The sequence below is a fragment of the Halyomorpha halys genome, unplaced genomic scaffold (assembly GCF_000696795.3).
Source record: "Halyomorpha halys isolate HHAL.00 unplaced genomic scaffold, Hhal_1.1 Scaffold104.1, whole genome shotgun sequence".
NCBI lineage: Eukaryota > Metazoa > Arthropoda > Insecta > Hemiptera > Pentatomidae > Halyomorpha > Halyomorpha halys.
This window is the reverse complement of record NW_027107578.1, coordinates 835,054-848,681: the sequence shown is the minus strand read 5'-3', so window position 1 is coordinate 848,681 and position 13,628 is coordinate 835,054. Positions and strand designations below refer to the sequence as shown.

Below are 13,628 nucleotides of genomic sequence, written 5' to 3'. Positions count from 1 at the left end.
ATAGGGTTCAGCCTCACCCGATATACATTGCCGAATATTTGCTTCCAATGTTACAACCAAGGGTGTACCCAGGATCAAATCTAGGAGGGGGAGAGGAAGTTGTGACCTTAGTTATTCAAGTTGTGACATTTCAGCACGGGAAAGGCGAATGAAACCAAAATTATATATAATTATTGGAGTGATTAATTAGTTATTACAATTATTTGTTGGGAAAAAATTAATTTTTAATCAATTAAAATTAGTTGTCCTCTCAATGAGTATGTCCATGGTTGCCTCCATATCTAATATATGATCATTTGAAGATATATATTGAAGATATGGATGAATATATGATCATTACCTATGATGCACGAGCCACAATACTTCTATATCGATTTTGGAACATATTAGGCCGGGCTGGTAAGAGCTACCTTTATTCTTGAAGCCCCTTCATGACAGTATGCCACCTGAACTCGCATTCCACGTACATCTTTACCTGATTTCTCTCATATCCTGGAAGTGGACTATAAATTAATTCAAATTAACTATGTAGCTAATATGATGTTGACTATTGAAATATTAATTATTATTTTATTGGAAGCCTGTACTATAATTATTAAGGGTAGCTACTTGTCCTCTCTCAATATATCTTTACCTTTAAAAAATATGAAGAATATCTCTTCTGTTTGCTTCTATAAAATTTTTTTAATGTATGTTTATGATTTTTTGATGTTTAAAATTTTGTTATGTTTTATTATAATTTAATTTGATAAAAGAGGTTTTCCTGGTTATATTGATGTTTTCTTTGATTTGAATTATAGGTCCGACAGGCGATATTGGAGGCATTGGCAGTTCTAGCGCAGTATATACCTCGGCAAAGGCTCATCCTCACTCCCGAGAGGTTAGCGGCTCAGGGTGGAGCTGACTTCTCCGAAGCACTGGCGGCTCGGCTCTCCAGGCGATTGCTACCTGTTGTTTCAGCCCAAGGACTCGTTCTATATGCGCTTCATATACCTCCGATGACAGGTGAGGAAGCCAACTGTTACATCAAGAAATATTTTCTTCACATTTGTATCCTGCAATCATTACCTCAGCCCCTCGGCCTAACTAGATTCTTTATTTATTTAGTTGGACAGGGAGAGGAGGTTGGGTAGCGTAACCCTGTTCACCGACTAAGCTAAATTCAAGGAGTCTTTCGGAGCGCTACGTCGACGAAAATTGGGATTTCCCACATTAATTTTATTTATTCGTAAATATGAACAACATTGAAGTTTATAGTAAATGGTATTTCCCATAATTTGGTTCATCAAAAATGAAGATTTATTCAGCCGTTCTCGAGAAATTCGTCTCTCTTATACTCACACTGATACATTTCAATGTGATTAGTAAGGATCCTAAAATATATATTGCTGTAAGCAGGGACTGGATATAAAATTTAATAGACTAAATTTGTCAATTAACTTATTAAATTTTTCAATTGATGTTTTCTCAGAACAGTAAATGAAAAATGAATTTCTTTGTACGGAAACATTCACAACTAAAGTTTGATATAAATAAATGTTCCTAATATAATGGATTTAAACCACCCCTCAATTTAAAATGATTTAGTATTAATCTTAGTGATGTAGCTCTGCTGCTCCCTATTTTTTGTATTCCTCAACAGTAAAGAGCTGTTGATTTGTACTTTCACTTACCTATATTTGAAATATCTCGGTACTAAGAAAAGTGTTGCGACAGCATGCATCATTAAAAACAAATTGTAATTGTTGTAACTGCATAAATTGTAATTGTGATAAATTGTAATTGTAAAAACAAATTGTAAATAATTACTCAACCGTTTATTATTTAAATTAATTATTTATTAAATAACAGATAGTAAACGTCTCCTATATACAGAGATATCATACCTCTGACCTTACCGATTCCTAAAAGAAAAACAAATCCAAGACTTGTACAAATGATTGGTAAACAAAGAAAACAACAAATGTCGGTGACCTCATGTTTGTTTTATCATTTTGAATTTTTCCGGTTATCACATTCAATTTACTCTAGGTTCATTACAAAAAGGAACAAAACAAAGATAGACGAAATAAAAGGGGACGTAAATATGAGCAATGTAAGTTGAAGATGAAAAAGATCCATTCAAACTCGAGGGTAAGTTAATCAATATATCCATAATATAGTTATAAAATTTTATTGTAATCAAATAGGAAACTTACACTGCATCATTTTTCGACATAGTTCCTTTGCTCTTCAACGCATTTGGTCCATCGTTGTACAAACTTCATGATGCCCTCATAAAAGAAGGTTTTCGGTTGAGCAACGAGCCAGGAATGCACCACTCCTATTATTGCTTCGTCCGAGGTAAATTGACGGCCCCTTAATGCCTCTTTGAGTGGACTAAACAAGTGATAGTCAGAAGGGGCAAGATCGGGGCTCTATGGAGAATGAGCCAGTACTTCAAAATTGAGTTTCTGCAGCGTTTCAGCATTGGGAGCAGCAGTAAACAAAATCTTGAAAACACCTCCAATGCTTACTGCCCAGCTAAAGCCTGCAATTCGAAGCAAGCGCCGTGGACCCCTGTCAAAAGGTGTTGTGTTGTTGCACGACAATGCCCGTCCACATACTGCTGAAACGCTCCAGAAACTCAATTTTGAAGTACTGCCTCATCCTCCATACAGTCCCCATCTTGCCCCTTCTGACTATCACTTGTTTGATCCACTCAAAGAGATATCAAGGGGCCATCGATTTACCTAGGACGAAGCAATGGAAGAAGCGGAGGCTCGCAGCTCAACCTTAAACACCTTCTTTCATGAGGGCATCATGAAGCTTGTACAACCATGGAGAAAGTGCGTTGAAAAGCTAGGGGACCATGTCGAAAAATGATGTACTTGTATATGTATGTATATTCCTGTTTGATTACAATAAAATTTTATAACTATATTGCGTATAATGATTGACTCACTCTCGTAGTACTAAATAACCAATAAATTCAACCTTCGTTCTAGAATTTTTATCACAAACTTTTTCATTATTTACCCAGAGATATGTCTTCATGAATATATATTTGTGCTATGTTACATAAAAAATAAACTACTAAAGTTAAGTAACAAGATTTGAAGCAACGTATTTACACCAAGACGATAGAACTTTAAAATATGCAGCCTTAAACAAGAGTAGTTGAATCCAAGTAATTATTGACTCCAAGGTTTGAGGAAATTCTCCAACTAATTAAAACACTGAGAGCACAAATATTCAATTTGTTCTAAAACAATGCAAATTGAGAGCGCCCTTTGTTCTCAAAAACCGACACCCCGCAGGCCGGCGACAAATTCAGACCAACTTGTACTAGCCAATCCAAATAACTAATCACATCAGCAAACCTGTAGAGGCCCCTTAAACTACTGATTCAACGATAGTTTTCTGTATGTTGGATTCATAACCTCCTAGTTACCAGTGTTGTAGTGGGACGCCTGGGAATAGCGCGCTCTGCTTTTTCCAAAAATCCTGTATATTAATGGGGGACCCGTGTTTTTTCTGAGCTATAACTCAACAATGGTTGAATGGGTTTCAACGATTTTAAATAGCTGTCAAATAAATACACACTGACTTTAAGCCTAAAAATCGGTGAGCACTTCGGAAACCACCTTATAAAGGGATGGGAGCATTCTGGATTGTCCGTTGTTATTCAATTCTGAGAAGATGGTAAGCTTTCCTACACTGGAAAATTTACGACTACACCGCTAGTTACCGCAATTGGTCTTTATTTATTCTAATTATTTCTTGAACTTTCAGATATATGTCTTCTGATGTTCATTCTCCATATCACATAACTAAAAATTTGACAATAGGTATTTAAAAGTCCCGTTTGGCAAAATCTTGAACTAGACTGGTACAAAGTTGGTAGATAATATTGGTAAATAAAGTTATATGTTATGAGTATTTGAAAGTCCACATCAGATTAAACAGAAATTTATCCTAATGAGTCTGTAAGAAGAAAAACATTTTAATGAGAGTTATAATAACACTGAAATCTTTCAAAAACTTTGATGTCCTACAACTGAAGTGGGATCTATCCTGTCAAGGTACATTCAAGTCCTAGTTAAAGCTATCATGACATAATTATTTCCATTTACTTCTTAATTGAGTGAATGATTCATAGGTTCTGGGTTATTTGAATATAAATGTATCTAAATATTCGCGAAAGTGAACATAGATATAGCAAAAACACTGCAATTCTGATAAATCTTCTATAAGAATGTAGCTGGAAATCCTATAATTTTTTTAATAAAATATGCAGGCTGAGTATGTAGGTAATTGACATAATTTGCTATTGTACAAGAAAACAGGTTGGCTAAAATTGAAAATGCTCTATTTAAGCAGTTTTCGACGTTTTTACAGAGTTGTCAGAATATTTTTTGGAAAACAAGCCCAACAAAGATGTCTTAGATAGACGAAAACAAGATTTGGGTCAGTGGAAATATATCATTTTTAGAGTGGTTTGTGAAGCTTATGTGTGTCATGCCTAAAGATGTAGTTTTTAATCTTTATATAGTAATTTATTCATATAATACTTTTTTTCTATGTAAGTGACAATGCATTTGTTTATAATGTGCATGCTGTAGATGTAAATAAGCACCATTTATTTATACAAGATTCTTATGATTGTTTGGAATGCATTTTTTCAATTGATTTTCACTAGTTTATTAATTTTTGAGTGACATATTTCTTCAAACCATGCTTTAAGTATAATAAAGTATTTAAAATATTTTTTTATAACAAAAATTAGACTTAATTCATAGCTTTAGTAATATATTTGAGATTTTTTAAAGTACCATTTTACATCAGTTTGTTATGAAATTAGATAAATAATGTTCATTATGCTCCATGAAGTTATTCTGACAGATCTTGTTTTTCAGAGTTGAACTTAAATATCCTCTTCCTCGTATAGTTCTTTTATTTGGGCATAGAAAAAAGAATATTGTCATAATGATTATTAGTCCATCAGTAAAATCATTTCATCAAAAAGTAATAAAACATCACTTGAGTTGTAAGTGCTGTTACGGAACTGGAAATCAATCATCGAATACTGCAGAGATGAATTAATTATAGTGACGAGAATTTTGAATTATTTTGAAGTAGCTTAAAAATGATAGTCTAGAAGATGACAATATTTTTGTTTTTCATTATGCTTTCTCTAGTTGAACATAAATATGTCGCCTAACTAGTAAATTTACTAACATTTCTTATATTAATTCATTACAAAACAACTATATATTTTCATATATTCATTACAAATAACTACCCTTTAAATATTGACACTGACACAATTGATTCCAAGTTATAAGAAAAGAAGTATGGCAAAAGATTTTTGCTTGGAGAGGGTTTCTACTTAATCAAATTATTATATAAATTACTCAGTAATTATTTTATAATTTATTTTCAAACATCTATGTGAGTATGTTGGGCCAACCATCTGGAGGCTTGGAACATGGATGCCCTTTTGCCGAGAAATCCGATCTACCTTCTGAACAGCCTGCTAACTTCATACAACCATAATCCATGAATCTAAATAAAATGTTCACTACTTTATGAACCTACATACAATTAAGATACTCTTTAATTGGCCCCAAATTAAACTTTTTGGGATGGTGTGGACATAGCTGACTGTAGATATAAATTAAGAAGCTGGTCCAGGAGGAGTCGCACCTCTGATGAACTTCTTATAAACTTATTATTGAGCTTTAAGAATCCCATGAAAACCATGAGGAGCCACGTAGACTGTTTCAGAGTTAAATGAAGAAAACTGCATACTAATAAGTTACTATAAAGAAGCATTAATATTGAATTAGTAATTGTCATATTTAAATCCTTATGATGCAGGGCGTGATGTGGATTGGGTTTTATCAGGCTCAGGTTCATTGTCTTCCGGATCAGTCAGGTCTAGATCGCAGATGGAGTTGGCTCAAAGAGACTTTTATTCTGTGTCTTCCAGGGATACATTTAGGTAAACAAAATTCTAGCATTGATTTTTTTTTTGTTTTATGAATGAAAAATTTTAATCTTGAATAAACTATTGCTTGTTCTCTTCCAGTAGTAGTGGTTGGAGTAGGGATGACATGGTGGCTGTAGGGACATCAGTTCCGCCACAAAGAAGCTTCATATATAGTCATAATTATGTAAGTTAAAACAATATGTTTCAGATAGTTCATAAAAAATCAATTTAATTAATTTATTTACCATTAACCCTCGCAAGCATTGCTATCATGTTATTTAGAGATCTATGTTATTTATAATATCATTTTTAATATAATATAATTTATAATCATAACAGACATTAATTGTCTATACTCATTTCCTATCCAATTTTTTTTTTTTTTGTAAAATATAAAAGTTGATAATTTTAGTATTTAATTATTACTCAGAATAAAATATTCAAGCTGAAGAAGGATAAGTTGATGAGAATTTAAAAAGCAACTCAATACTGAATTGCATGAACTGTCCTCTGTAAATATAATTCGTGTTATAACATTACTACCAATAAGAAGGGCTAGTAAGACTGGAGAAAATAGTAATGAATGTATCCCTAAAAAAGTTAATAAACACTGATCTGACAAGTTAATATCTAATCCGTAGTGTGAAGAGTAGGTGGGAGAATTGTCTCAAGAGTAGACATGTGGATTTGAGTTTAGACAGATGTCATCGAGTAACTACATGTAGATAGCGATTGGTGGTATCAGCAATGAAACATAAGATTTGCCAAGCCTTTTATTATTCTTAAAAGATATTTGATATCTATTCATTTTAAATTACAATTTTTATTTTTCTCTTAATAATTTGTGCATAATGGCTCACGTTTAAATACTTAATATAGTAATATGCCTTTTATACCCAATTAAAACTGCAAACGATTCCAATATTATTAATTTTATACATTGGTGAAGATACATTATAATATTCCATCCTACCAATTCTTGAATTATTCCTGGAAATTAGAATCCTACTTACCCTCATGTTTGTATACATATCCTCATTCTGCAGACATTTCTCATCGTATTCTATCTATTTTTTATATGCAACTGATGACATTAATAGAATCTTAAAATTTTTTATTGTCTAAGTGTATTTGAAAAAATAATTTTACTTTGATCTAAATAATTCATAAGTATTCATAGCACCTTTATAAATGTATTTATTTACCATATTCATTGTCTGATCTTTTGTATAATGTTTAATTGAATTCAAGATCAGCCATGTATTGCAATATCATAATTTATAACTTGAGAAACTTATAAATGTTAAATACTACATTAATTTCTTTGACTTTTTTTTTTTAATCTACCTCAATTTGATAATTTCTGACATAAGAGGAGGGTTTATCTCATAGGTAGCCAACAAACCTATTTTAACTAGAGTGGGCAAATAGAGTTTTCATTCTGTGGGGCCGCCATGTAATAAAAGTCAACCAGACTAGGACTGAAATTGAACCAGCATTGCAGGCATGAGGTTGCTAAGATGATGCTTCAACTCCCTCAGTTACAACGGCCTCAATTTCTTTGAAACTGTAATAGAAAAAAAAGTCAAAATTGGCCTTAGAATTATAGAAATAACACTTTACAAGTTTAACCCTTTGCACTCGAGGGCTCCGCTCTTGAGACAATTTTCAGTCCATAACATGAGGACAAAGACAAATCGAAAAAACTATTGTGTATAAGATATTTTGCTTGTGGTGAAAAATGACGTTATTGCCTTGCAGATTATTACGCTGGTAATATGAATGAAAAAACTTCGAGTGCAAAGGATTAAAGTTCTCATTATTCTAATTGTACCTGCGCTATTAATTAAAAAATCTTGAATTTTTATTGTTTTTCTCTGGGCTAGTGAAACACCTTCATACTTCAAACATTATTTATTAATTTTACATTAATTATACATTCTTCTTTCTGATGCTTTGGATTGTCCATCCAGCTTGAAGCATTTCCTCTGAAAATAGTTGCAAAGTGTTATTCATTATCTACTAATTGTTTTTATGTGGATAATAAAAGAATAATATTATAATAACAATAGACACCCTACTAGTAGACATGAACTGCTAAATTTTCTTCACCAAGTGAGAAATCTATAAAGGACACATATAAGATGTTATAAATTATGAAAAAAAATATATATATATATAAAACGTAAAGCCAAAACACCGTCTTAAAAAAAATTATTCTTTTTATTCCTCTATTTAGCATTTCTCATCTAATAAGAGATTTATTCTTAAGAGTCCTATGGTAATGCATTTTTTAATAGGAATATTTAATTTTCTATAAAGTATTCATATCTTATTAACATTTTAAACCTTACCTTAGTGATTTTCTTCAGAATACCCAGATTTTCTGTTTTTTAAAACTGTTACAAATAAATAATAAATTCTCTTATACAAATTATGACTAATAATAGAACACGTAATTAATAATAAACTTATTATAGTATAAGTATGTATTAATTTTTTAATAAGCAATTGTATACCCCACCCTTTCTCAGCCAAAACCCCTCTACAATTGACAAATCTATCATACCCATGGCTGTCTGGTGTAGGGAGGTTTCATTGTATAGACAAAGATAATTTTCAAACCACTAATTCAATGATAAACAGTTATTTGTTTTCTTACATTGAAAAATACTATTTATTTCCATTTTTCATATAAACTAGCCTGAACAGTTATTCACAAAAACAAATTGTCGAAATAACCTTAAATAAACGTAATATAAATCTTCGGTGATTAATAATTATCAAAAAACTTTTAATAAATATAAACTTCTATATTTCCCTTTTCTTTATATAAAAAAACTGACATTTTGAAGTTCTACTCTGTCTTCAAAGTCGATCTTTTACAACCATAAATAATAAATATAATCATATTTATTTTAATAATAATTATTATTTATTGTTGCATCATTAAAATTGTAGGATACTGTCCCTGAAGACGGAGAAGGACTCCACAATGTCGGTTTTTTTATATAAAGAAAAGGGAACTATTATAGTTTTTATTAATCAAAAAGTTTTTTGAAAATTACTAATCACTAAAGATTTAATACATTTAATTTAATTTAATTGAAAATCAATTAACTTTTCAGTTTTATTTTTATTGAAAATAAAATTGAATTGAACATTTCTAGTATAAGATTCATGGATATAATTAAATAAACAAATATTAATTTTCATGAAACTTATACTTCCTTTTTACTATCTTTATTTCTTTTTTCAACATTTTGGGAACTTTTCCTCATCATCAGGATTACATAATACAGGATTACATAAATTTTAACTTTCCGTTTACATTTTTTCTTTACAGTCCTCTTGTATATTCTATCCATATGATTATATTGTGTCCTACTTTCAAATTTGCTGTATTTTACATGGAAACTTATCTTCTTTATGCTGTTTATACTATTACTCAAATTTGTACTGTTGAATATTTTTGTAAATATGTAAAATTGCTTATTAATACTGAGGATACTTTAGAAAAATGTAATTATAAAACTAGGACCAGTAACAAAATAATGTATGGATTTTCTTGAGCACAATGCTTTCATTAATTCTTTCTATCTTGCCAAAAGTTATACCAGAACTTAATTCCCTCATGACAAACAAAAAGTTATGGTCCTAGAAATCATTGATTTTTCATAATTTATTGATTTAGTAGATCTCTCTCCAAACTACCTGCTTAATAGGCCTTAAAGCTGGTTTTACTGCTTCTTGTTTCTCCATTCCAAAACAGTTATTCTTTACAAACCTCCCTATGATCAATACTTTTCTCACACGGTTTGCCTTGGAGATCTCTCTCTTCAACTTTACTTCCTATTTATATCAATAACAAACTAAGTTATATCTATTACTCCCATTTTATATACACATGGTTTACAAACACACATATCCTTCCATCCTTCCACGAGCTCGAAGTATCTCTTAAGCTTAACATTTAATGTATTAACCACTGGAGAATAAATTATTTATTTATTTAATCCCTAAAAGTTGTCAACAAAATAAGTTGCATCTTAGCTTGGATGAAACAAATGCAATTTGTACATATTTGTGTAAATATTAATTATCTGGACAAAATCAAAAAATAGTGATGGCTTCTTTCTTTTTCTTTAAAAATTAAAAAACAGTATCTGGGGCCTAAATTTGGAAATACTTGACTGTATTTTCTTTCATATGAGGCTATTCCCAATTTTTTATCATTTGAATGATAAAAACTCAGGATAAATATAACAAAAGTAACTTGACAATTGAAAAGGAAAGAGACAAATTCCCATACACCACAACACAAGTAACTAAACAACCAAGATAAGAAAAGTTGCAGTGGAGTGTTACTAATATCCGCCACTGAGAGCACTCGTGGTCATTGCATCACACAAAGACCCAAAGACTATAATAATGTTGTCCTTTTTGTTGAAATAGATAGTTGATTTAAATAAAAATTGTTGTTTAATATTATAGTTAAACATTAGGAGGAATGAACAAAAAAATTATTGATTTTAGAAGTCGAGACAAATTCCTTTTAAAAAGAAGATGTTTAACTTTGAATAATTAAGATGATTATAGAAAAATAATTGGCTTTTCTCAGTTCATTTACTAATTATTATCAATATTCAATAAAATATTATTGTGAATAATATAAATTTAAAAGTAAATGTAAAAGTTGTTAAAATCTAATTTTTTCTGATGTAGATGGGACTAGATAACGGACGGATGTCTGAAACGTGGTTCAAAAATCAAATAAAGAAATAGAAGTAGTGAGGATTTTTCCTTAAAAAGAACACATTATTTTAAACTTTATGTTTTATTTTTGATTAGGGTTGAAAGAAATAGTAAATTAATTAATTAGATTGGCTATATAAATTTTAAGTTGATTTTTTTATTTTAAATAATTTTCTTTAATACGGTGATCTCTTATTTATCCTGTAAATATCGCTAAGTTAAATATTAAAGAACCAATAATGTAAATGAAGAAAAATTTAATTGACATTGGTGTTCATGGAAAATATGAAATTTACATTTTCAGATTTTTTTTCTCTTCTACAAAATTTTAAAAATTGAACTTACCAGGGTTTGACATAACAAGCCTTAAATATCTTTGCAGATTTCTAAAATTACTGGTATTTCATATTCTGATTGATTCTTCATACTTAAAATTAAACTATTTCATTTATCAAAAATAATAAATAGTCCAATAAGAGAAATTTACAACCAGTTATACATTTTGATTTTGATGCTTTAATTACAAAACTGATGGTTTTTGAAATTATTTTAAATTTAGTAATTCAGTTTTGATTAGGGTTAAAAGAAATAGTGAATTAATTATTTTGGGGCTCTCAATATCTGTGGTGCAGCTATGAGAGAATTAATATTTTTCTGCATATGTACATATATTACTTATTTTATCATTATTATTATCCATTTTAGTTTATACTTATTTTATTTTGAATATTATTATTTTTTTATTTAATATTTATACATGGTATGATTGAATACTTACAACCTTAGTACTTTTGTGGCAGATTATATTATTTCAATAAAAGTTATAAAATTTTTAAAAAATATTCCAAAAAAGTCAACAACATAAATTATTTTGTAGAATTATTATTTTTTTTAATTATGGAATAAATTTCTTTAATTGGAATATCCCTTGTTTATCCACTAAATATAGCCCGGGTTAAATATTAAAGGACCAATAAAGTGAATGGAGAAAAATTGAGTTGACATTGGTGCTCATGGAAACTATGTATTGTATTGATTTGAATCAGGGGGTAATGCCTTTTGAACTGCTTCCTCTAGTAGTAAGTCCATTACAAATTCAGTAATGTGACAGTCGTAGTAGATGAGATTATGCTCACCTGTAAGGTAATAGGATTCCGTCCTCTTCTCTTCACAACATTCCAGGTTAGCATTCATTAAAGTCCTTCAGCACTAAGCATACAGGTTATAAATTAAATTATCTTTGCATTTAGAATTATTTAATGTATATAAATTATTCTTTTAAACTCAATTTCGTAGCATGTATTTAGCAAATATTTTGTTAATAAATTTAATTGAAATCTTAAAGTATATTATTCACTTAAGTTTCATTATTACACTAAAAAAATCTGATATTTCATGTCTAATTGAAAAAATAACAATTTATATATTAAATTCAAAATAAATAAACCTAAAACTTCTAATATAAAAAATAAACTGATATAACAAACAAATAGATAAGGCATTGTTTGCATTCCAAAACCGGCCAAGTCCATTTTCATTTTTTTTTTATTAACAGTTTTAGAACTAGATTATCATAGATAATTTTTTTTTCCAAAAACATAACTATTTATTTAACAATAATGTATGATTTGACTGTTATTTGGAAAAATTGTTTTTCCTTTTGATAATCTACGATGGAAACTGTTATTAATTGCAATATCTCAAATTATGATACATAAATACCTACTAAAAATTAACTAATATATTATAGAAGATAAAACTTATAACGTTTTAGGGAATGACACCCTTATGAATATTGAGGTTCTTATAAAAATTGAAAATAGCATTAATGTATTACAAAAATTAATTTTTTTTTTCTATAATAAAAAGATTATCAGATTTTTAATTAATATTCTGCAAATTAAATAGTTGCAAGAAAATAAAATTTGTAACAGATCTGAAAATCTAGATACAATATTTTTTTGAGTAAAAATTACACAAAAGATATCTGCAAATTTCCAATATAATCCTTCTTTTTTTTTTTGCTTTTATGGGTATTTTCGTTTTTGTATATACTAAGCAACAAGATACTAAACAACTTTTTTTCCCCATTCTGTTAAGTATTGTTAATTATTTATGTTAAATCATGAAAAAGTTAATTTTTTTTTTTTAAAAAGTTAAAATTTGTCTGTTGATTTCGGTCTTTAATTATTATTTTATGAAAACCTTTTAGTATGAAAAATGAGTTAAAATACACTCACATTATGTTACATCAAGGACTTGCATTAATTTTTAATTTAATAAGTCAAAAAAAGAATAATTTTTTTAGACTCCAGCTCACCAGTAAAGATTATTTTGTTATTGTTCCTCTAAAATTCTATTAATTTTTTGTACATCTGTTGTATTAAAGTTTCTTTCAAAAATCTCTTAGTTTCTTCATTTTATTTTTACAAAATTTAACGAATTTTCTCAATAAATTGAGATAGTCTTAGACTTTAGACCAGCAGCGCTTAGATTTTTATTTATTTTGATCCAGCATGTTAGAGCTTTATACAATTTTTTTAGCTGAATTTTTTAAAATATAATTTACTTTATTAAAATAACATTAAATTAAGATAATCTTGAGATAAGTAGGTAGTGATTCACTTTTCAGTCTGTTGCGTTGAACATTTTGTGCGTAATATTTCTTCCAAATTTACTTCATGTGCACATAATACAATTTTGTAATTTCTGTTGAATGGACTTTTCTGAGTTACTGTCATTTCCTTATCATGGTGCATATTTTTAATCTAGTTATCATGGTTAGTTTAAGACAGTTTAGCCACGTGACTACTTAGGGTATTAACTGATCTATGTATTATAAAATTTTAATTTTAAATTAATAGTATTTAGGAATAAAGAAAACTTTTGAAGTAATTAT

The 13,628-nt window shown here is 29.1% G+C and overlaps 1 protein-coding gene and 1 long non-coding RNA gene across 3 annotated transcripts in view; one reads left to right on the top strand and one right to left on the bottom strand.

Moving 5' to 3' along the window:
• Window positions 1-13,628, top strand: part of LOC106677591 (TOG array regulator of axonemal microtubules protein 1) — a 124,746-nt gene that overhangs the window by 65,291 nt on the left and 45,827 nt on the right. Inside the window, exons 5-8 of one of the 2 annotated variants that reach the window (XM_067045965.1) lie at window positions 801-1,005; window positions 4,381-4,449; window positions 5,863-5,986; window positions 6,074-6,158. In XM_067045965.1, the coding sequence (XP_066902066.1) occupies window positions 801-1,005; window positions 4,381-4,449; window positions 5,863-5,986; window positions 6,074-6,158 (483 nt within the window). The remainder of the gene's footprint in view (window positions 1-800; window positions 1,006-4,380; window positions 4,450-5,862; window positions 5,987-6,073; window positions 6,159-13,628) is intronic. The other variant, XM_014415616.2, reaches the window with a different exon arrangement.
• LOC106677594 (uncharacterized) overlaps window positions 7,185-13,628 on the bottom strand; it is a 20,210-nt gene continuing 13,766 nt past the window's right edge. Inside the window, exons 2-4 of the long non-coding RNA XR_001342625.2 lie at window positions 11,866-11,938; window positions 7,809-7,962; window positions 7,185-7,541 (exon numbers count right to left, since the gene is read on the bottom strand). This is a non-coding gene — a long non-coding RNA (uncharacterized lncRNA). The remainder of the gene's footprint in view (window positions 7,542-7,808; window positions 7,963-11,865; window positions 11,939-13,628) is intronic.